Source organism: Puma concolor, chromosome B3, assembly GCF_028749965.1.
Source record: "Puma concolor isolate L17-30 chromosome B3, mPumCon1.1.hap2, whole genome shotgun sequence".
NCBI classification, from domain to species: Eukaryota; Metazoa; Chordata; class Mammalia; order Carnivora; family Felidae; genus Puma; species Puma concolor.
This window is the reverse complement of record NC_141672.1, coordinates 106,241,375-106,266,764: the sequence shown is the minus strand read 5'-3', so window position 1 is coordinate 106,266,764 and position 25,390 is coordinate 106,241,375. Positions and strand designations below refer to the sequence as shown.

General features: G+C 35.1%; 1 protein-coding gene across 5 annotated transcripts in view; it reads left to right on the top strand.

Moving 5' to 3' along the window:
- The window catches only part of VPS13C (vacuolar protein sorting 13 homolog C), a 197,697-nt gene that overhangs the window by 94,219 nt on the left and 78,088 nt on the right, over positions 1-25,390 (top strand). For all 5 annotated transcript variants that reach the window (XR_015252691.1, XR_015252690.1, XR_015252692.1 and 2 more), the window contains 9 exons: positions 205-352; positions 9,822-9,930; positions 14,284-14,420; positions 16,264-16,420; positions 17,491-17,570; positions 18,133-18,192; positions 19,913-20,075; positions 21,850-21,966; positions 23,280-23,383. Coding sequence is in view for 2 of the 5 variants with exons in the window: in XM_086710843.1 (XP_086566969.1) it covers positions 205-352; positions 9,822-9,930; positions 14,284-14,420; positions 16,264-16,420; positions 17,491-17,570; positions 18,133-18,192; positions 19,913-20,075; positions 21,850-21,966; positions 23,280-23,383 (1,075 nt within the window). In the remaining 3 variants the exon portion in view is untranslated. The remainder of the gene's footprint in view (positions 1-204; positions 353-9,821; positions 9,931-14,283; positions 14,421-16,263; positions 16,421-17,490; positions 17,571-18,132; positions 18,193-19,912; positions 20,076-21,849; positions 21,967-23,279; positions 23,384-25,390) is intronic.

Here is a 25,390-nt window from a genome sequence, read left to right as displayed (position 1 = left end):
AAGAAAAAGGTTTTCTTAATGGGTCATTGTATATCATGTATTTTACTCTTTCCCTAAAGTGAATTATAGATTGAGATTAGAAAAAACTAGCATGGGTTCAAATCACTATTGAGAGCAGTGACTTTTGATTTGAATGTCTTTTTAATGATAGGTTGCATTTCCCTCCTGTGTTTATGCATATATATCAGTTATATTTTTCATTAGGACAGTGATCCAGCCAGGCATCTCCCATCCTGATGTTCAGCTCTTACACCCAATTAACTTGGAATTTTTTGTAAACCGGAATCTAGCTGCATCTTGGTATCACAAAGTACCTGTTGTAGAAATTAAAGGACACCTTGAATCAATGAATGTAAGTATGTGAGTGAAAAATACTTGTTATTGAAATTTTAGACTCTGAAGACTTTCTTAGGATAAATCAATAAGATATGTGACATTTTTGAGTGGTTGGTGTAAGAACAATTTCAATGAGATGTTGTCCAAAAATATGTTCATTATTTAGCAGAATTTAATCTTCAGGTAAGTGTTATTGTGTGTGTGTGTGTGTGTATACAAAAATACATATATATTTATACACACACACATACATACATATATGCATACACATATATACATATATATACACCATATATGTATATATATATATGATATACATTATTAGTTTGGGGTATATAACATAGTAATTCAACACTTATTTACATTGCAGAAATAGTCACTGCAATAAGTATAGTTCTCATCTGTCACTTTACAAAGTTAATATAGTATTATTGACTGTATTTTCCATACTGTACATTGTATCTCCATGACTTACTTATATTATAACTACAAGTTTGAATTTATTAATCCCTTACACCCATTTCACATCCCTAATCCCCCTTCCCATCTGGGAACCACCAATCTGCTCTCTGTTTCTATGAGCCTGGTTTTTAGTTTTGTTCTGTTTGGCTTTTTAGAGTCTACATATCAGTAAAATCATGCTGTGTTTGTCTTTCTCTGACTTATATCATTTAGCGTAAGTGTTTTTGTTTTCTTTGGATAGATAAGCAGTAGGGGATAAGCAGTAGCTAATCATAAGTTAGCTCTATATATTTTTAGGAACCTCCATACTATTTTCCATAGTGGCTAGTTTATATTCCTACCAGTAGGGCCCAAGGGTTCCCTTTTTTCCACATCCTTGCCAATATTAGTTATTTCTAGTCTTTTCGGTAATAGCCATTCTGAGAGGTGTGAAGTGATACCTCACTGTGATTTTGATTTGCATTTCCCTGATGATTAGTGATGTTGAGCATCTTTTCATGTGCTTGTTGGTCATTTCTGTGTCTTCACTGGAAGAATGTCTATTCATATCCTCTTCCTGTTTTTTAACCAGATTGTTTTTTTGTTACTGGGTTCTATGAGTTCTGTATATATTTTGATATTAACTGCTTATCAGTTATAGGATTTGCAAATATCTTTTTCCATTCAGTAATTTGCTTTTTCATTAAATTTTTTTAAATATTTTATTTATTTTTGAGAGAGAGAGAGAGGGAGAGAGAGAGAGTGTGTGACAGAGTACAAGCTGGGCAGGGGCAGAGAGAGAGGGAGACACAGAGGCTGAAGCAGGCTCTAGGCTCTGAGCTGTCAGCACAGAGCCTGACGCAGGGCTCAAACCCACGAACTGTGAGATCATGACCTGAGTCAAAGTTGGATGTTTAACTGACTGAGCCACCCAGACGCCCCACTTTTTCATTTTAATGATTTTTTTTTTTTCTATGCAGAAGCTTTTTAGTTGATACAGTTCCATTTGTTTATTTTTCCTTCTGTTGTCCTGGCTTTTAGAGTCAGATCTACGGAAATGCCTTTAAGACTGATGTTAAGGAGCTTATTGCCTATGGGTTTTTTTTTAGGAGCCTTATGGTTTTGGATCTCATATTCATCTCATATTCAAGACTTTCATCCATTTTGAGTTCATTTTTGTATATAATGCAAGATAGTGGTTGAGTTTCATTCTTTTACATGCAGCTATCCAGTTTTCCCAGCACCATTTATTGAAGAGGCTGTCCTTTCCCCATTGTATATTCTTGCATCTTTTTTGTAATATTAGTTGATCATATATGCATGGGCTTATTGCTGGTTTATGATTTATGTGTCTGGTTTTACGTCCAATATCATACTGTTTTGATTACTATAGCTTTGTAGTATAGTTTGAAAGCAGGGATCATGACACCTTTGGCGTTGCTCTTTCTTTTTTTTTTTTTTTTTTTTTAATATATGAAATTTATTGTCAAATTGGTTTCCATACAACACCCAGTGCTCATCCCAAAAGGTGCCCTCCTCAATACCCATCACCCACCCTCCCCTCCCTCCCACCCCCCATCAACCCTCAGTTTGGTCTCAGTTTTTAAGAGTCTCTTATGCTTTGCTCTTTCTTAAGATTGTTATGGCTATTTGGGATCTTTTGTGTTCCCATAGAAATTTTAGAATTATTTGTTCTAGACCTCTGAAAAATGCCATTGGAATTTAGGTAGGGATTGCATTGAATCTGTAGACTGCTTTGAGTAGTAATGTTAATTATTCCAATTCATGGGCATCAAATACCTTTCTATTTATTTGTGTCTCCTTCAATTTGTTTTATCAGTGGACAAGTATTTTGTTCTTTTTGATGTGATTGTAAATAGGATTGTTTCCTTGATTTGGCTTTCTGATGGTATGTTATTGTAGGGAAACACAACAGATTTTTTTGTACATTAATTTTGTATCCTGAAGCTTTACTGAATTCATGTATTATTTCTAACAATTTTTTTGTAGAATCTTTAGAGTTTTCTATATATAGTATCATGTCATCTGCAAATAGTGTGACCGTTTTACTTCTTCCTTTTCAATTTGGATTACTTTTATTTCTTTCTCTTGCCTAAATGCTATGGCTGGGACTTCCAGTATTATGTTGAATAGAAGTGGAGACAGTGAGCATCCTTGTCTTGTGTCTGATTTGGAGAAAAAGCTTTTAGCTTTTTACCAATGAGTATGATATTACCTGCAGGTCTGTCCTATATGATCTTTATTATGTTGAAGTATGTTTCCTGTATATCTGATTTGTGAGTTTTTATCATAAATGGATGTTGAATTTTGTCAAATGCTTTTTTCTGCATCTGTTGAGATGATTGTGATTTTTATCCATCCTTTTCTTAATGTGATATATGATGTTGATTGATTTGTGGATGTTGAACCATCCTTGCATCCCTGGAATATATTCCACTTAAACATGGTTTATGAGCCTTTAATGTATTGTTGAATTTGGTTTGCTAATATTTTGTTAGGGATTTGTATCTATGTTCATCAGGGATATTGCTTGTAATTTTTTTATTAATTTTTATAGTGTACTTTTCTGGTTTTGGTATTAGGGTAATGCTGCCCTTGTGAAATGAGTTTGGAAGTGTTCCTTCCTTTTTCATTTCCTGGAATAATTCAAGAAAGATAGGTACTAATTCTTCTTTAAATGTTTGGTAGAATTAACCTGTGAAGCCATCTGGCCATGGGCTTTTGGTTTTGGGGGAGTTTTTAAGTTATTGATTCATTTTCGTTACTTGTAGTCAGTGTATTCAAATTTTCTATTTCTTTGTGATTCATTCTTCAAAGGTTGTGTATTTCTAGGAATTGTTCCATTTCTTCTAGATTGCCTGATTTGAAGGCCTGTAATTATTTATAGTAGTCTCTTATGAACCTTTGTATTTCTATTGTGTCAGTTATAGCTTCTCTTTCACTGCTAGTTTATTTGGACCCTGTCTTTTTTTCTTGATACGTCTGAATAGAGTTTTATCACTTTTGTTTATCTTTTCAAAAAACAATCTTTTAGTTTCATTGATCGTTTTTTTTTTAATGTTTATTTATTTTTGAGACAGAGAGAGACACAGCATGAACGGGGGAGAGGCAAAGAGAGAGGGATACACAGAATCAGAAGCAGGCTCCAGGCTCTGAGCTGTCAGCACAGAGCCCGACGTGTGGCTCGAACTTGTCAACTGTGAGATCATGACCTGAGCCAAAGTTGGATGCTCAACCAACTGAGCCACCCAGGCACCCCTCATTGATCTTTTTAATTCATTTTTTAAGTCTCTGTTTCATTTATTTACTCTCTGATTTTTATCATTCCCATTTTCTACTAACTTTGGATTTTGTTTGTTCTTTTTCTCGTTCCTTTAGGTATACAGTTAAGGTGTTTATTTAAGATTTCTCTTGTTTCTTGAGGTAGGCTTGTATTGTTATGAGCTTCCCTTTTAGAATTGATTTTGCTGCATTCTTTAGATTTTGGTATGTTGTATTTCTGTTTTCGCTTGTCTCTGGGTATTTTGTTTTTGTTTCTCCTTTGATTTTTTGATGACCCATTGGTTTTTCAGTAGCATGTTATTTAATCTTCACATTTCTATGGTTTTTCTAGTTTTCTTATAATTATTTCTAGTTTTGTACCATTGTGGTTGGAAAAGATGCTTGATATGATTTCAGTCTCCTTTTTTTTTTTTTTTTTTTAATTTTTTTTTTTTCCAACGTTTATTTATTTTTGGGACAGAGAGAGACAGAGCATGAACGGGGGAGGGGCAGAGAGAGAGGGAGACACAGAATCGGAAACAGGCTCCAGGCTCTGAGCCATCAGCCCAGAGCCTGACGCGGGGCTCGAACTCACAGACCACAAGATCGTGACCTGGCTGAAGTTGGACGCTTAACCGACTGTGCCACCCAGGCGCCCCTCAGTCTCCTTTTTTTTTTTAAGTTTATTTATTTATTTTGAGAGAGAGAGAGTGTGAGCAGGGGAGGGGCAGAGAGAGAGTGAGGGGGAAAGAATCCCAAGCAGGGATTCCCATACCATCAGCACAGAGCCTGATGCGGGGCTTGAACTCATGAACTTTGAGATCATGACCTGAGCTGAAATCAAGAATCAGACGCCTAATCGGCTGAGCCACCCACGTGCCCCTGATTTCAGTCTTCTTAAATTTTTTGAGAGTTGTTTTTTTTGACCTAATATGTCATCTATCCTGGAGAATGTTCCATGGTCACTGGAGAAGAATGTGCATTCTTTTGCTTTTGGGTGGAATGTTCTGTATGTATCTGTTAAGTCCATCAGATCTAATGTGTTAAGAGCAGTGTTTCCTTGTTGATTTTTTTGTCTAGGTGATCTATCCATTGATATAAGTCAGGTGTTAAAGTCTCCTACTATTACTGTATTACTGTCAACTTCTTCTTTTAGGTCTGTTAATATTTGCTATCTGTATTTAGGTGCTCTTATGTTGGGTGCATATATATTTATAAACATCCTACCTTGCTTTATGGATCCTTTTATTATTATATAATTGTCTTTTTTGTCTTTTATTACAGTTTTGTTAAGGTCAATTTTGTATGATATAACTATTCCAGTGTTCTTTTCGTTTCCATTTGCATGAAACATCTTTTTCCATCCCTTCACTTTCTTTCTGTGTGTCCTTACTTCAGAAGTGAGTCTCTTCTAGGTCTTGTTTTTTTATCCATTCAGCTACTCTGTCTTTTAAATGGAGAATTTAGTCCATGAATTTAAAGAAATTATTGATAGATAGGTATATACTTTATTGCTTTTTTATTAATTGTTTTCAGGTTGTTTTGTAGTTTCTCTGTTCCTTCATTTCCTTCTCAATTCCTTTGTATTAGATGACTTTCTTTCATGTTATGTCTAGATTCCTTTCTTTTGTGTATTCACTATATGTTTTTGCTTGTGCTTACTGTGAGGTTTACATACCCTATCCTTTGTATGTAAGAGTCTATTTTAAATAGATAACCACTTACTTTGAACGTATCCAAACTCTACATTCCCCCCCCAAACAGAATTTATGTTTTTGATGTCACCTTTTACATCTTTTTTTATGTATCTTTTAAGTAATTATTGTAGTTTCACTTAATTTTACTACTTTTGTTTTTTGAAATTTTTAGTAGTTTTATAAGTGATTAATCCACTACCTCTACTATATGTTTACCTTTTCCAATGAGATTTTTACTCTCATATGTTTTCTTTTTATTAGTCCCCTTTTTATTCATCTTAAAGAAGGCTTTTTAGTATTCTCATAAAGCTGGTTTAATGGTTATGAACTCCTTTAGTTTTTGCTTGTTTGAAAAACACTTTCTCCTTCTATTTGAATAATAATCTTGCTGGGTAGAGTATTCTGGGTTGGAAAATTTTTTTAGTACTTTGACTATGTCATGCTCCTCCCTTCTGGGTAGTAAAGTTTCTTCTGAGAAATCTGCCAATAGCTTTATGAGGTTTCCCTTGAATGTAGCAAGTTGTTTTTGTCTTGCTGCTTTTAAGATTTTCTCTTTAATTTTGACATTTTAATTATAATAAGGCTTGGTGTAGTGCTCCTTGTGTTCATCCTTTTTGGTAATTTTCATGCCTCCTCGACCTGGATGTCTGTTTCCTTCTCGAGGTTAGGGAAGTTTTCAGGCATTATTTCTTCAAAATGTTGTCTGCCACTTTCCTCTCTCTTCTCTTCTAAGACCTCTGTAATTTTAATGTTCTTCTGTTTCTCTTTGTCCCTTAAGATACCTTCATTTAAAAAAAAATTTTAATGTTGTTTTTGCTCTGTCTTGGTAAGTTCTATTGCTTTATTTTCCTGCTCACCAATCTGTTCTCCTTCTTCCAGTCTGCTGTAGAACCCCTCCAGTGTATTTTTCATTTCAGTTATCGTATCTTTAGTTCTCTGGCTTCTGTTTGTACTGTCTTATATTTTATATCTCCTTGTTGAAATTCTCACTGTGCTCATCCATTGTTTTCCTGAATTTCAGTGAGTATCTTTATGATCTTTAATTCTTTATCAGGTAGATTGCTTAACTCCATATCATTAAGGTGTTTTTCTCAGGTTTTGTCTTATTCTCTTGTTTGAAAATATTTGTTTCCTCATTTTATTTGATTTTCTGTGTTTGTTTCTATTTGGTGAAACAGGCAGTCTTTTTAGTCTTGAATGGGTAACCTTGTTTAGGTGATGATTCTTCTTGTTCAACCTTGTCCTAGCTTATGGTTGTCTTCTGAACCTTTGTGGTTGTCTAACACACCTGATTTATTATTGGTATGCCCCCATTGTTGAGGGTGTGCCAAGATCTGTCAGTGATCCAAGGGGAGGAATATTATTCAGCACCTAATTTAGGCTGATTAGAAGCCAGACCCTCAGGCAACTGCTTTTAAAGTATGCAAATGTATATAGTCCCATGGGACTGCAATCATAATCCCTGCTCAGGGCTCTAGGAGATCTGAGCACCAGCTGCAGAAATTGGCGTATTGTATTGGTGTGTAAATGAATGTATGAACTCCTTTCTCACAAGTCTTGTTTAGGTGTAATAAGGCCAACGGGGATGTGCAAGGATGGTGTCTCCCTGCTTTTGTACCCTGAAAGCACCTTCTTAGTCTCTAGATATGTGGGAAACTTTAATCCTGTCCCTCAGGCTGATACTCAAGGCTGAGTAAATAGGCCTTTGTCATAGGAAGACTGAGGTTGTGCTTCAGTCTGCTGTCTGTACAGTGCCCTGGGGGTGTTGACCTGCCAAGAACTGTCTTTCTGCTTGTTATGGTCCTCTGGAGCTCTGGAACACCACCTCTCTTGACTAGCAGGGCCAGTGCATCAAGGGATGTTCTCTTTCTGGATTGTACATGGCTGCTGGCTTTAGGAAGACAGTTGGTGAGTGTAGGAGGCAGAGCAGACTCACTGGCTTCAGAAAGGCAGTGGGAAAATGTCCTGACCGTGTGTGCCCTTGGGCTTCAACAGTGAAATAGGCTAGTGTCTTGTGTGTCTGTGTACCAACTTTAGGCTGGCACTGGGAAAATGCCAGGACCACTCACTAGTTCCAGCCATGGGTGTGTTGCAACTGCCTGTGCTTGCGAATGTGAGCCAGGGAGGGGGAGAACTCCACCACAGTTCTGCTCTCTGGTCCAGCCAGGATGCAAGGGAGCACTGCAATTGCCAGTGCCCTGCAGCCTCAGCAAGTGCCTTGACTGTTCCCCCGCTCATCCCAGCAAGGCTCTGGGAGAGTGCCATATCCGGACTCCCCTGTCTATGCTAGTAGGCTATGTGGAAAGTGCAACAGTGGTAGCTGCCAGCATGTCAGCCTCCCAGGAGTGTTTCAGATGTCCCTTGATCCTTCAGCCAGTGTACCCAGATCAGCAAGTGAATTCCCCTCATGTGTAGTCTAGGTGTTTTTCAAACTGCCAGTTTTTTCACTGGATCTTCGGGCAAGCCCTTTAAGAGGGGAATCTCCGTTTCCTACAGCACTTTGGGGCCTCTGGAGGTCAGCACTGTTGGTTTTCCAAGCCAGACCTTCTGGGGGCTCCTCTCTCTAGTGCAGTTCCCAGGGGCAGAGGTGGCCCATGGGGAGTACCAACTCATCACTCCTCCAAGAGAAGCATCTCTGGTGAGATCCCTCCCTCTTGTGTGACACCACACTGGGGGTAGATTTTTTTTGTGAGATGTGTCTCTGTCTTTCCAGCTCATTTCAGCATGGTCCTTTTATCTTTTGTTTTGAAGAGCAGTTTACCAGATTTTAGGTCTTTCTCAGAGGGAAATAATCCATATGTAGCTTAGATTTGGTGTGTACATACATGGGAGGTGAGTTCAGGATCTTCCTATGTCACCATCTTGGTCTCCCTCTTCATTACTTAGTTTTTAAATTTGCTATATGTTGCAGGGAGTATGACTGGAGTCGAAAAAGATGAGTCCGCAAAGTGCAGTTAAGTGAAGGTCCTCATACTCCGGTGGGAATGAGGCCCTGACTCCAGAATGAAGCTTCTTTTTATTAGGATAATTGCTAAAGACTAGGTGCATAAAGTCAGCTCAGCAAGGGTGTTAATCAATCTAATGGTTTAGCTTTTCAAGGTTAATTTTGAGTTAATTGGTTTCTATAACACTAGGAAGGGTCAGGTATTAAGGAGCATCCAGCCTTAGACAATGTTAATGGCTCTAGGCGTTCCTTACCAGCCACAGCTGTGTTCAGCTGTGTAAACATGTCCTAAGGCCTTGCACCTTCTCCAGCCCTTCCCTTTTGAAGCCTTTTCCTTTGATGCTTCTCTCCTGCATCTCCCACAGCTGTATACATACACATTAGCAAAGATCTGTGTGTAAGTTATTTATTAGTATAGTATATCTCATTCTATATGTTATATACACATACTTTTAATTTCAGGGGTATCTGAGTACCCTTATAGCATTGAGAGAAGTGATTATTTTTTGTATCGAAGATAGCCTTTTTATTTCATTGGAGTTGTTAATTTTAAAAAAGTACAATTTTTGTTTTTTCTGAATTTATTATTTTTTAATTTTTTTTTTTACATTTATTTATTTTTGAGAGACAGAGAGAGGCAGAGCACAAGTGGGGGTGAGGCAGAGGGAGAATGAGACACTGAATCTGAAGCAGGCTCCAGGCTCCGAGCTGTCAGCACAGAGCCCGATGAAGGGCTCGAACTCACAAACTGAGATCATGACCTGAGCTGAAGTCGGATGACTGAGCCGCCCAGGCGTCCCTGAGTTTGTCATTTTTTTAAATGATCTGATTTCTTTAATCATTATTATTTTTCACTAAAGATTATATAAGTTAAGTAGTGTAACTAATCCTGACTGATAAATCACATTTTTTCCTTCAAAAGTTTTATTACCATTGAAAATAAAAGTATTTAAATGAAATAAGTAGTGGAATAATTGAATGGGTAGTGAAGATCTAATTTTCAGTCACTGTGAAGGTTATTCTGTCCTTCATGTTTTATAAATAGTAATTTATTTCTATATTAAAATTGTCTTATTTTAAAATGAAGTACCTTTATCTTTTCTTTTAATGATATTTCACAGGTTAATCTAAATCAAGAAGATCTTAACCTTTTATTTAGAATACTAGCAGAAAATCTTGGTGAGGCTACTGAAGACTTAAATAAAATGAAGCCAAGAGAACAAAAGACAGGTAAGAGACTGACAGAAGGTGGCATAATACACGTATCTCCTTATTTTACACTTTAGCACAGGAGTCAAACCATAAAAATGACATAAATATATATGTACACATTGTGATTTGTATTACCATGAAAAGAAAGAAGATATTTATTTGTTGAATACATATTGAATAAGACCATAGTTAGAGATGATGGACTGTCATTTAGTTATCCCAGTAGTCAGTTACCAATTCAGAACTTTTTCTAAGTTGTGTAAGTTAGGAGGAAGCCATAAAAAGTATTTCTTTTTTTTAAATTTTTTTAACATTTATTTGTTTTTTAGAGACGGAGAGAGACAGAGCATGGGCTAGGGATGAGCAGAGAAAGGGAGACATAGAATATGAAGCAGCTCTGGGCTCTGAGCTGTTAGCACAGTGCCAGATGCAGGGCTCAAACCCACAAACCGGAGATCATGACCCGAGTCAAAGTCCGATATTTAACTAACTGAGCCATCCACGCACCCCATAAAAAGCACTGCAAATCTGGTGGATTCCTGGAATAATTTTTGAATTTGCATGTATACAAAAAAATTCAAAGTTTGCAGTAGGCTATGGTAGCATACTTAATCTTATTTTCTTAAGTTTATTTCTTTATTTTGAGAGAGAGAGAGAGTGAAGGAGGGGCTGAGAGAGAGAATCCTAAGCAGGCTCTGTGCACTGTCAGCGCAGAGCCTGATGCAGGGCTCAATCCCTGAACTATGAGATTATTACCTGAGCTGAAATCAAAAGTCAGATGCTCAACTGACTGAGCCAGCCAGGGGTCCCCGATTTTTAAGTGAGGTTTTGTAGTAAAATATCTTTAAGAATTGAAACATTTGGTAAATAACTCAGCAAAGAAAATGCTGACAAATTGTACTATGGTAAAAATTTAGAGAATTTAAATTATTAGTTGCAATGGCCCTTTGACTTACTTAAAGGCAAAGTAACTACTGGACTTAATTTTTACATTTTTTTAAATGTTTATTTATATTTGAGGAGAGACAGAGCAAGAGCAGGGGAGGGGTAGAGAGAGATGGAGTTGAATCTGAAGCAGGCTCCAGACTGAGCTGTCAGCACAGAGCGCAGTGCAGGTTTCCAACCCACGAGCTCTGAGATCATGACCTGACCAAAGTTGGATGCTTAACTGACTGAGCTACCTAGGCGCCCCTAGACTTAATTTTTTAAAAAATGTTTATTTTTTAGAGAGAGAGAGAGAGAGCATGAGCAAGGGAGGGGCAGAGACAGAGGAGACACAGAATCCAAAGCAGGCTCCAGGCTCTGAGCTGTTAGCACAGAGCCTGACATGGGGCTTGAACTCACAAACCATGAGATTATGACCTGAGCTGAAGTCGGATGCTTAAGTGACTGAGCCACCCAGTGCCCCTGGATTTAATTTTTAAAACTGTTATATATGTGTATTACACACACAGACATATATAATTATTTTTTCCATCGAATGGTACTATCCTAGAAGTGTGTGTGTGTGTGTGTGTGTTTATGCATTTTGCTTTTTTCTTTTAAGTAACAGTTTATCTTGGTGTTTATATCTTTAAATATAATATGTATAGATATGTCTCATTCTTTCTAATGGCCACCTGGTATTAAATTCTCTTGACGTATTATAATTTATTTAGCAAGTCCATACTGATGGACATTTCAGATTGTTTTCAGTGTTCCACTCTTCCCACATTGCATTGAATGTCCTTGTCCATACACTTTTACAAGTGTATGTGTATCTGTTAGGGGAAATACCAGGGCTACTGGATTAAAGGATATTTAATTTTTACTTACTTAATATATATTAAGTTAATGAATTTAACATTTTTGACATCTTGCCAATTGCTCCCCTTAGAACTTGTACTAATTTTGCACTCCTGCCAGTTTGTTTTTCTGTGCCTTTTCTAACACAGCATATTATTAGATTTTAAAGTTTTTGACAAATTGCTAAGTAAAAAATGGTATCTCAGTATATTTTTTTCATTTAAAAAACTTTTTTATTATATGTTAATCTGTATTACAGAGCACAAATAGTAAAGAATGCAGGTCTTAAGTGTACAGTTCAGTGAATTTTTATATATAGCTATACCGTATAGCTGTCAATCACCATGGTTAACATATAGAACATTTCTGGCCTCCCCTTGAAGGCCTTCCTATGTTCCTTCCCACTCAGTACACCCACTCTGCCCTCAGATCAACCTAGAATTGACTGTCATCCTAATTTGTAATACCACAGGTAGATTAATTTTGCCTTTTCTTGTATTTCACATAAATGGAATCATAGAATTTACTCTTTGGTTTTTGGCTTGTCTCAGTCATCATTTTGTTCGTGAGATTCCTGCATGTTGTTGTGTGTGGCAGTAGTTTGTTCTTTTTAAATCTGTGCAGTATTCATCATATGGATTTATTAATACTGATTTTATCCATTCTACCTTTGATGGAGAACATTTAGGTTGTTTCCATTCTTTGATGGTCTTGAATAGAGTCGCCGTGAATGTTGTTATACATTTCTTTTGTCATACTTATGTCCTGTTTTCTTTTGGTTGTATAGCTAGGCTTCACATGATAGGCTCATTTGTTAGGCTTACGATTAGCTTCAGTAACATGCTGAACACGATTTTCCAAGTGGTTGTACCAGTTTACCAGCAATGTATGAAAGTTTTAGTTGTTTCACATTCTCACTGGTCCTTTGTATTGTCAGTATTTTTAAATTTCGCCGTCCTGGCTGATACACAGTGTTATTTTTATGGATCTTACTTGTTCCCTGATTACTACTGAAATTAAAACCTTTTCATATGCATACTGGCCATTTGGATATCCTTTTTTATGACATGACTATTCAAGTCTATTGAGCATTATTTTTAAAAATTTTTTTTTTCAACGTTTATTTATTTTTGGGACAGAGAGAGACAGAGCATGAACGGGCGAGGGGCAGAGAGAGAGGGAGGCACAGAATCGGAAACGGGCTCCAGGCTCTGAGCCATCAGCCCAGAGCCCGACGCGGGGCTCGAACTCACGGACCGCGAGATCGTGACCTGGCTGAAGTCGGACGCTTAACCGACTGCGCCACCCAGGCGCCCCTATTGAGCATTATTTTTATTGAGATGTTTGTGTTTTTTTCTTAGTGATATATTGGAGTTCTTTGTTCATTCTGGATATGAGTCTTTTATTGGTTATATGTATTATATTTATGTGTTGATATATCTATCTATCTATCTATCTATCTAGATAGATAGATAGATAGATAGATATACACACACCCTATCTGTGATTTGCTTTTCATTCTTTTAATGGGTCTTTTATTAATAGAATTAGTTAATTGTAGTGAATTCCAGTATACTATTTTTAAAAATGACGAGTGCTTTTTCTATTTAAAAAATCTTTGCCTATTCCAGGAGTTATTTTGTAAAAGCAAATCATTTGCTAGAATTATTCCCCTGGATCACACTCTGTTTGGAACAGTGCTGGAGTAAGGTGATAGTTAAGAAACCTCACCCTGTGTGTTTCTCAAAGATAATAATTGACAGCAATCGTTTTCCATATGCTTTTCTGGTATGGTTTACAGAATTCTTATGTGTTGTGTTCATGATCATAGATAATGTTAACTGAAGTAATATTAAGAACTAATACAATGATATTGAGGGTTAGTTGAGAGTAAAGACTTTCACGGGACTGATGAGTTTGGACTCTACCATTTGCCATCAGTGTGATGTTGGGGAAGTTTTATGTATTACAGTTTAGAAAGCAGTTTTCTTGCATGTCAGAGTATATGAATTTCAGCACAACAACATCAGATCATATAGCTTTGCTTTTGCTTTTTTGTATGGCATAAGAGGTTCTAATCATCCCTCACACTTTTTTCCTTTTCTAGCCTTAACTTTTGTTACCCTCTCCATGATTTAATCATATCATATTCTGTTCTGTTTCCCTAACCTCTCATGGTGTACTCTCTATGAGTTTCTACAATCTCTTGTCTTATACTTGGTTGTGCTCTCTGTGTGAGGAGGTCCTTAAGCTCTACCTGAATGATAACTCACTTATTAAACCTTTCTTGGCCTCCCCATAACAATGTCTTAGTCTCTGTTTTCTGCACTTTTTTTCTAGTCTATTAACATTTGTTTACTCACTGTGACTAGGCGTAGCCTGCTTATTTTGTTTGTTTGCATTTTAAATGTATATGTCTTTTCTCCTAAACTGTAAGGTTTTTGAGAGCAAGAGCTATGTATTACTGACTTGTGGGTTTTCATTGCTTGCACAGGTCCAGAGTTCTCATACATGTCCTCAATGAGCATTTGTGGGAAAAAAAAATGTGTGAATAGAAGTGAAAAAATTTCTTTTAAACATCTTTAGGTGAAATTAAAGGGCCACTTGAAATCTATACATCAAAACAAGATGTACATGCTTCCCAAGGTATTTTAATAGCTGGAGCTGAAGAAATGAGATCTGTAGACATCATTAATATGCTGCTGAATTTTGAAATCAAAGAGGTATCTGATTTTCATCTGTTTTTTTTTTTTTAATTTTTAAATATTTATTTATTTGGGGGAGACAGAGAGACAGAGTGCAAGCAGGGGAGGGGCAGAGAGAGAGAGAGGGAGACACAGAATGTGAAGGAGGCTCCAGGCTCCAAACTGTCAGCATAGAGCCTGTTGTGGGGCTCAAACCCATGAAGCGTGTGACCTGGGCCGAAGTCGGACACCTGACCGACTGAGCCGCCCAGGTGCCCCTCATCTGTTTTTGTAAAGTGAATAAATAATATTTGGAATTCCCTCTACTAAAACAAACTTGTAAATTACTGATAAGGATAAAAAAATTTTATGTAGGCTATTTATCATTTGTATGTAGCATTCATAATTTGTAGCAAATTTGAGAGTATATAAAAGATGAGTTATATTTGGGGTATATAATGTTTCATAGAGAAAATGGTAGCATGTCCTATAACATGCTTTTCAAATGATTTTAGGACATTAGGAATGTAGCTCACTTTGGATTTCATATGAGAAAGTCAGGAAAGGGAAGTAGTGACAGACAGATCCTTTGCAAATTTAAGAAACCCTTAATAGAATAAAACATAGTATGTCTACATTTTTTAGTGTTGTATTACCACTGTCTGCTTCATCTGCAGATTCTTGAGGAGAGATGAAACGGATTTTCCTCTTCTGTATTCACACATTCAACAAATAGTCATTTCATGTGCTAAGTGCTGAGGATAGAGTTAGAAGACATAGACTCTAATGAAAAAAACAAACAAAAAACAACTAAAAGTTTTCTCAGTGCTCCCATTAAAAATGTGCAGGAGGAGCTTGTGGCTGTGGATAATAAGGAGGGGGCATCTAAGTAGTCTGGAGTATCAGGGAAGATTTTTGGAGAAAGTGACATTTGAGATGAGCTTTTAAGGAAGATTAGAGTCTTTCTCTTACCCTGGGGCAGGGGGACTTGCAAGAAGTTCCTCCCAGATCCCTTCATCATTAATAGTAGAGGCTATGTTCTTCTCGCTTAAATACAATAAACTTAAAAAAATTAGTTCTGTATTTTTATCTGAAATGTATGCTTTGAAACTAATTTCTTATTAAAACTTTACTGTTTTCTGGTTAATGTTAGCGTTATTAAAGATATAGAAGCTTTAATAATTGAGACATGGATAGATGAATCATTCTTTTTGCAAATGGGCCTCATTAACAATGTGGATAGAAAACCCATACACCGTCTTTAATATCATTTGTAGTAAATGTTAGTGTAGTTCCATCACTTTAGGACATGGAGAGTAGACGAGGCAATTTGCATTCCCCTAGGCCAATACTTCACAGTGTCTTAAGACGTTTTTGATTATCACTATCGGTGGAAAGGGAGCTACTGACAACCAATGAGAGAGGCCAATGTTACCGCTAAACATCCTACAGTGCACAGGTCTGCTCCCTCACTACTAAGAATTATCCAGCCCAAAATGTCAGTGGTGTCAAGCTTGAGAAATCTTGCATTAGCATTAGTGTAACAATTGACCATTTTTCTTATAGACTTTCAGATGAAAGGCCATCCATCAGACTAGATAGAACTCCTGGGAATTAGGCAGAACTACTTTTTTTGTTTTTGTTGTTGTTAATTTTACCTTGATAATCACTAGAATATAGTGGCAGTGCTTCAGAAGTCTGAACAAGTAAATGTACCTTCAAAGTCAATCACATGAGGCAATTTCTAGGCACAAATGGAAGTACTCGTATTTACATCATGTGAATTTTTTCATTATGCCACTCTGCATGGTTATGAAATTGTTGACTTATCTTCATTATATATGAGTGAGCTTGTTAATGGTGATACTGGGGCCTTTTCTAGGTTGTGATTACTCTGATGAAAAAAGCAGAAAAGAAAGGAAGACCTTTACATGAACTAAATGTCCTGCAGCTTGGAATGGAAGCTAAAGTTAGAACCTATGACCTGACTGCTAAAGCTTATCTAAAAAAAATTAGTATGCGATGCTTTGAGTTCACTGGTAAGTGTGAAGTATAGTCTGTGTAAATTATTCATGTTACAGGCAGTGGCCTCTACCTCTGTGTGAGTGGTAAGCACATTTATTAATGTCATCATGATTATTTAGTTAGATTAAATTTATTACATGGATAAAAAAGAATTTGATATTTAAAAATTTAGTTTTTGTGTAGTTTTTTACCAGTAAGTAAGAATGTATCTAAATACATTTATATGTATATGTGTGTATATATATATTTAGAATGAAGTTGAATTATATCTAAAAAGAAAAATGAAGTGTATCTTCTATGTCTATACATAACATTTTAATACTTGTAAAAGCAACATTTCTTTACAACTCTGCTGTGAGAACTGATGTATTAGGAAATCAGAGCCCAGTTATAATACCCATGTGTAAAAGCCCAGGGACCCTTTATGAAAAGTGAGTTAATTTACTAGAAAATAATCTTTGTTTGCTTTTTATTTTTTTTTAAATTACATCAGTGTTTTTTGTTTTCAATGACATTAACCTATACTTTTGAAAAAACAAATTAAACAATACAGAAATATTATAGAGGAAAAATTTAACATCACTTTCTAGTTTCACTTCTTACCCCCATGTAAATACTAAGTTGTTGTTCAGTGAGTTTCCTCAGCCTTTCAGATCCACTTTTTAAATTGCATCAAGCCAACTTTGAAAGTTGCTAAAGGTGTTTAAAGTTTATAGGCACTCTATGGGGTAACTTTAAATAGAGCAAACCTATTGAGAATAGTTTATGTATTTTATAGCTTTGTTCTTCAATTTAGTCTGATTTGATCAAATGAATATACCAGTACTACCAAATGTTACAAAAGCTGTAATTGGCTGCTACTGTTTTGTTTTGTTTCTAACTTTTTTTAATGGTGTTTCTTTGTCTTTTTTGTTTCAAAGCCACTTTTATTGAGGTATGATCAGTATACAGTAAAACCCTTTTTAGTATATGATTCCATGAATTTTGACAAACTTACATATGTGTAACTGGGTACTCTGTTTTAAAATACATTTGAAATGTTTGAAAGACTGACTGGAGCTGCCCTTGGTTTTTTTTCTGTTAGACTCTGCAGGAGAGCCACTTCATGTTATTAACTCTTCTAATGTAACTGAGGAACCTCTGCTGAAAATGTCACTGACCAAGGTACTTGGCTTCCTTCTAGGATTCTTAAAAAATATTTAAATACATGAAATTATGTAATTCTCCCATATTTAATATTTCAGTTTTCTCCCTTAAATTTTTTCATTCTAAAGCTCATTGATTATAGTGAATTATGCAAAAGCACCTGACAGTCCTGGTGATATCAATAACCTTTTGAGTTAACCTTATGTTGTTGAGTAAGTGAGTGTATACAAAGTTCTGTGGTTATCCAAAGCAAAGTTTGTTATAATCTAGATATGCTAGCATTTCCCCTACCTTTAGCATTTGCCTCTAAGTAGGAAAAGGAATTTGAGTTTTTGCTTCTATAGAATTTGAGAAATGTTTATGTGGTCAAGTTTTTTGGCACATGCCTCTTTGCCATTAAGAAATATGTTTATAGTGTTTTCATAGCATACTTTGAAAAGTGAAGAATATATATATATGTATATACATATGTATGTATATATGTGTATGTATGTACAATGTGTGTGTGTGTATATATATATTTCAATGTTTGAATTATTAGTATTTTCGGCCCATTGGTTTAATCTTCCACCTTTTCTAGGCAGACAGTGATGGACCAGAATTTAAAACCATTCATGAAAATACCAAACAAAGACTGAAGGTAAATATTTTGTAATTCACTATAAGGCTTTTTATATTAATGATTAAATCTAGCTTTATAGCTGTCTTCATTTGTGAGATGGTGAGGTCTAAAATTAAAACAAGGGTGACGATAATAATAGATCTAATCTTGTAGATGAAAGAAACGGATAAAGAGTTGAAATAATATTTTTACAAAAGTTGATGTAATTTCCTAAAATATTATTTTCCAGATATGAATTAATGATTACTTGTTGAGTACAAAAATAGTATGCTTTTTCCCAATTTTTCTTTCAAGTTTTTATTTAAATTATGGTCATTTAACATACAGTGTAATATTAGTTTTAGTTACAGAGTTTAGTGATTCATCACTTACATACAACACCCAGTGCTCATCACAACTGACTTCCTTAATCCCCGTCATCCATTTAACCCATTCCCCAGTCACCTCCCTTCTGGTAACCATCAGTGTGTTCTCTATATTTAATAATCTCTGTCTTGGTTTTCCTTTTTTTTTTCTTCCCATATGTTCATCTGTTTTGTTTCTTAAATTCTACATCTGAGTGAAATCATATGGTATTTGTCTTTCTCTTACTGACTTATTTCACTTAACATAGTACTCTTTAGCTCCATCTGTGTCATGGCAAAGGTAAGATTTCATTCTTTTTTATGGCTGAGTTAATATTCCATTGTATATATATATATATATATATATATATATATATATATATATATATACACACCACATCTTCTTTATCCATTTATCAGTGGATGGACATTTGGGCTCTTTCCATAATTTGGCTATTGTTGATAATGCTGTTGTAAACATCGGGATGCATGTATCCCTTTGAATCAGTATTTTTGTATCCTTTGGGTAAATACCTAGTAGTGCAATTGCTGTATCGTAGGGTAGTTCTATTTTTAATTTTTTGAAGAAGCTCCATACTCCCTTCCAGTGTGTCTGCACCAGTTTGCATTCCCACCAACAGTGTAAGAGGGTTCCCCGTTCTCCACATCCATGCCAACAAATAATACACTTTTTTTTTTTTATAAAAAATTTTTTTAATGTTTATTTTTGAGAGAGAAAGACAGAGTGTGAATGGGGGAGGGGGCAGAGAGAGACACACACACACACACAGAATCCAAAGCAGGCTCCAGACCCCAAGCTGCTGGCACAGAACTACCAGCACAGGCCTGACGCAGGGCTCTAACCCACGGACTGTGAGATCATGACTTAAGCTGAAGTCAGACACTTCACCGATTGAGCCACCCGGGCGCCCCAATAATATACTTAAGGGAATTTTGTTCATGGTTATTTGGCCTAGTGTTGATGGAAGCATTAAACATTTGAATTATATATTGGCTTTATGATTAGAATAAAATTAACGACTAAGCTAAAGCGTGGTTCAGTGCAAACACTGCCTACAGTCCATTTGCGCTTATATAGTCTGTCTTGGACTCATCTGAAATGTGATTGAATTAAGGCCTGTATCTTTACTTTAAACCCACCAATTGAGGTCAGAATTACAGTTGGGCATGAGAGGGGGCAAAGTATTAGTTTATTGTCTGGTTAAGATTAACATTATAATAGTGAGTTTTTTCTTAAAAAAAAAAAAAGGATCTTAATTGAACTATTCTAAAATCAGCTCTTCTGCAACCTATACTTATTTGTATATGTTGAAGCTTAACATAAAAATGTCACCACATCTGAAATTTGCCTCTCTAATTGTTCATTATCTTAGGTTTCATTTTCATCCTTAGACTTAGTACTTCATTTGGAAGCTTTACTGTCCTTCATGGATTTTTTATCATCTGCTGTTCCATCCTCTGAACCTTCCTCTACTGAGAAGGAATCTGAGCTGAAACCACTTGTGGGGGAGTCCAGAAGTATCGTTGTCAAAGCTGGTATTAACTTTTGAGCATGGTCTGATTCTTTCTGTCTGAACTTTTAATAATCATGTGATAACTTATATTTTCAAACTAAGACTAATATTTAGCAACTTAATGTGATAGCTGCTCTGACGGATTAGGATAGTTTCAAAAGAAAACGCAAATTTTATCTTTGCAGTAGTATAGAATAATTTAGTAAGGGATTTAAAATAAATGTTTAGTATTAATCATATATTTATATTTGATTTCACCATCTTTTACATAAAATAAAGTTGTATGTACTTTGTATTGATGTTTCTGTAGCCTTCAGTGCAAGTGAGAACAGAAGAAATTAAAATGTGATACAATCATGCAAAGTACAAAGGCCCGTTTCAGTCAGTCACATAAACCTACCTGACGCTGAACAATTTTAAATGATTCGCAGGACACAAAAGGAGGAAGAATGTTATAGAAGAGACAGACTCACTTTGGTTTCTAACAAAAACCAAAGTTTATGAGTTTAAATGACATACATATATGGACACATGTTGCTCAAGCATATGGCTTGTGCTATAAGTTAAATATGAAATATCCAGAGTGAACATGTGCCTGTTTTTAAGCCAAGTATCATTTTAATGATTTTTGCTTTCATATTACATGATGTGAGTATCTGATATCTGGTAATTTAATTTTCAGACCATTACCTGTTTGAGTAATATATCTGTATTACTGACATCTTTAAAGTGTTAAAGTCTTAGTAATATTGGACCTAATATAAGGATCAGATTTTTTTAAATCAGGGATCAGAGCAATACTTTTGCTATAAACTAGAGTTAAAGTTTGTCTTTAATATACTTGTCATATTAATGTCCGTGGAAATACTTATTTATATAAATGCATACATATACACACACAGTTGAATAAATGAAAAAGCAGTGTTTAATTTCAATAAACTACAAAAGTTATTAGCCCAAAAGAACAGTCTTCCAGTATGTTTTATAGTTGATTTTTATGGTTCGAATATAGTTTTTGTGGTTTGATTGACATCTTAAGGGACAAAAATTCCTGTTATCACTTTGGTGATTAAAGACTGATGTCTGTACTTTTACAGTATTATAGGAAAAGGTCTATTTTCCTCAGGCAAAACACATCTCTAGAAAAACATCTCCTAAATTTATCAGTGAAGACCTAAACCAAAGTAGATGAAGGGAACCCATTTGTTTATGATTCTTATACACATGCACACACATACATTATATATTTTATTTTTTAAACTTTAACCTTTTATGTTTACGTCTCATAGATTTTATTTCAGTATTTTTCATGGAGAAATAGGATACAATCTAGAGAAATTGGTTCTATAGTTAAGAACACGGATTGTGTTATAGTTAATATGTATTTTATTAACTATTCTTTATTTCAGCATTTTTATGAAATGTTCTTTGATCTAATATATGATGTAAAAACAAGTTCAAAATAAAAATTTGGGAGCAATAGAATTCTAGAATTCTAATATGGAGGACTATCTTTTTTCTAAGAGGAAAAATTATGGGAAAATTTCCCTCTAGCAAATTGTACTTCTGAGGTGCTTTAAAGGTTGCCTTTATTCTTAAGTTGGGAGGGAACATGCTACTTTTTGTCTGATTGGCATTTGAAAATTGAGTCAAATCTATGTTAATTATATGTAATCTTAATGGAGGCCTTTTTGATTCTTCATAGTTCATAATGTACTTTTTATGAGTTTTACATTATTTTATCTGTTATATCATCTGTGCACTTGGCTAATCACAAGGTTTGTATTACTTTTCAGCATCCAGCAATACTTCTCAAGATGATGTGTTTGATTTAAAGGTCATAGCTGAATTAAATGCATTTAATGTCTTTATCTGTGATCAGAAGTGTAACATTGCAGATATTAGAGTACGTGGTAAGTACGTGATATTCCTTGGTGTAGGTATTTCTGTTTCTTCAGAAATAGAAACAGCACCATCACATCAGGAAGAGTAAGCTTGTGCATGGTAGATTTCTCATGAGTCATAGTTTTGTTTACTTATATTGAAGATTTTTGCAACCTTTTTAGAGATGTGCTTTGAAATGTTGGATGTGAATTTGTTATGCTTCATAGCTGACATGAAACATTTCTTGTGTATTTTTAAAATTTTAGAATAAATCGAAGGCTTAATTGCTTATGTTGTTTGTTTTTTCAGAATAATATAATGTTAATTTAAACTGAGAAATTAATATCAGAACACCTCACTGAGAAAATGTTATTGTCTTTATTTCCCTGTCCTTTGTGCATATATAGCATCAAAATAGAAGTATCTAAAAGAAATTTTGTAGGCTTTATCCATTATCAGCTTGATAAAAGGATAGATTGGTATTATACCATGGGTTCTTAGACCAGTCTGCCAACATTCAAATTTTGGCTCTAACACTTATTGGCTGACCTTGAGAAAATTAACCTTTCTGTAACTTAGTTCTCTCTTCTGTAAAATGGAGATAGTTATAATAGTTATTCATGGGATTGTTGTGATAGTTATAATAATTATTTGTAGGATTATATACGTATATAGTTAGAAAAGTGGTACATAGTAAACACTAGAGAAAAGATTAAAAAATAAGTACTATTCAACAAATACTACCAAGTATCTATTTCATGGGTAGCATGGTAATAGTTTGAGCTTATTACTGGGTCTTACCTGCAGACTTTCTCTTTTACTGAGGAGCTGTTTAGGAAATCATCATGCCGTTAGAAATTATCAGAATAACAAAATTTTTTGGAGAGAAATCTTAGATTATGTTTTAGATAGATTTTATGACAGTGAATATTTATTCATCAAATTATATTCATATATACTTAATTATCAGAGCATTAGTATTCATAGTAAATGCTTGTGAGGTAGCTATTGAAGAAATACTGTGTGTCTTCCTAAATGACCACTTGTGATCTTGCAAATGCACAGGATATTTGTTTGGAGACCTGTGATTATTTCTCTTTGAAATTTTTTTTTTTTGTCTTTAAAATTTCCACAACTTTTATGTATGGGATACCTATAGCACTTAAAGATACTGTAATCTTTATTAGGCATCTCATACATAGAAATTGATACCTTTGATGTGTCTAATAGTAATTTTAGTCGTTCTGTATCTTGGTAGTATATCTTTTAACTTAATTAAATGCCACTTGAACTGGTTCACTAGGATTGGGTGAAAAGTTTGTAAATGTTACATTTCCCATAGGAATGGATGCCTCTATTTCTGTGAAGCCAAAGCAGACCGATATGTTTGCCAGACTTAAGGATATAATAGTTACGAATGTTGATTTGCTGTCTATTCACAAAAAGGTAATTAAAAAACAGGTTTCAGGAAAAGGAGGCTGTGCAAGATGGCAGGGTGGGAAGATACTGAACTCACCTTGTCCCATGGCAATACCAATTCCATAGCTACAAATGGGATAATTTCCTCTGAAACAGTTTTGAAAACTAGATGAGCAGCACCTTCACAGCAGAAGATAAAATGGCCACATCGAGATGGGGGCGGTGGGGAGAGGCAGAGATGTGCTCTTGCTGCCATAGCTTACAGGCACCCACAGCCTACACAGGGGACACCCCGTAGATGCCTGGCTCTGGTGGCCAGGTGGGATTGGGCTTCTGGGCCCCATAGGTCATGTCCTATTCAAGGCCACTCCTCCAGTGGGAGAGGTAGCTCTTTCACATAATACAAAGAAACACAGAGAATGAGGCAAGATGAGAAGGCAGAGGAAAATGTCCAAGTGAAGACAAAGACAAAACCTAAAAAAAAACCCTTAATGAATTGGACATAAGTAATTTTCCTGATAATAAGTTCAAAGTAATAGTCATAAAGATGCTCACCAAACTCAGGAGAAGAATGGATCATTAGAATGACAACTTCAACAAAGAGATATAAAATATACAAAAGTACCAAATGGAAGTCATACAGCCTAAGAATATAATAAGTTAGTTAAAATATACACCAGAGGGTCTCAGCAACATACTGGATGAAGCAGAACAGATCAGTAAGCTAAAAGACAAAGCAATGGAATTTACCCACACAGAGCAGCATAACAAGAGAATTAAAAAAAAAAAAAAGATAACATAAGAGACCTATGAGAAACATGCAGTGGAATAATACTCATAATCTAGGAATCCCCAAAGGAGAAGAGACAGAGAAAGGGACAGAAAACTTATTTGAAGGAATAATGGCTGAAAACTTCCCTAGACTGGGAAAAGAAATATCACAGAAAGTTCTAAATAAGGTGAACCCAAAGAGTACAACACCAAGACACCAATTTTAACTAAATTGTCAAGAATTAAAGAGAATCTTAAGAACTATAGGAGAAAAAGAACTTCTTAATGTACAAGGAAAACCACATGAGGCAGTCAGCAGATTTTCAGCAGAAACTTTGCCAAGCCAGAAGGGAGTGTCATGACATAGTCAAAGAACAGAAAGGAAAAAACTTTTAACCAGGAAGGCTCTACCAAGCAAGGTTATCATTCAGAATAGAAAGAGAGATAAAGAATTTCTCAGACCAACAAAAGCTCAAGAAGCTAAAGAAGTTTGTAACCATTATCTGGGCTTCTAACAATGTTAAACCGACTTTTTAAGCTGAAAAGAAACGGCACTAATTAATAACAAGAAAGCATATGAAAATAAAAATCTTACTGGAAGAGGTAAATCTATAGTAAAGAGTGGATTAACCACTTATTAAAGCTAGAATGAAAGTTAATAGACAAAGGTAGTAAAAATAACTATGGTTACAGTAATTTGTTTATGGATTCAAAGGATAAAAGGGGGTAAAATGTGACATGAAAAATATAAAATGTGGGGAGACAGTGAAAATGTGGAGTTTGGGAGTGTATTCTAATTTTAGTTGTTGTCAACTAAAACAGACTGTTATCTGCATAGGATGTTTTATGTGAACCTCATGGTAACCACAAAGTAAAACTTACAGTAAATACACAAAAGACACAAAAGAAAATAAGAAAGGAATGTAAATATAATACTAAAGAATGTCCTCAAACCATGAAAAAAACTGTTACAGCTAATAGGTGAATTCAGTAAAGTTGCAAGATACAAAATTAACATACAAAAATCTGTTGCATTTCTATATAGTAATAATGAACTATCAGAAAGAATTTAGGAAAACAATCCCATTTACAATTGCATCATAAAGAATAAAATATCTAGGAGAAAAAAAAACACCTAGAAATATATTTAACCAAGTAGGTGAAAGACCTGTACACTGTAAACTATAAAACATTGTTGAAAGAAATTGAAGAAGACACAGGTGAATGGAAACATATTTTACGCTCATGGATTGAAGTAATTTA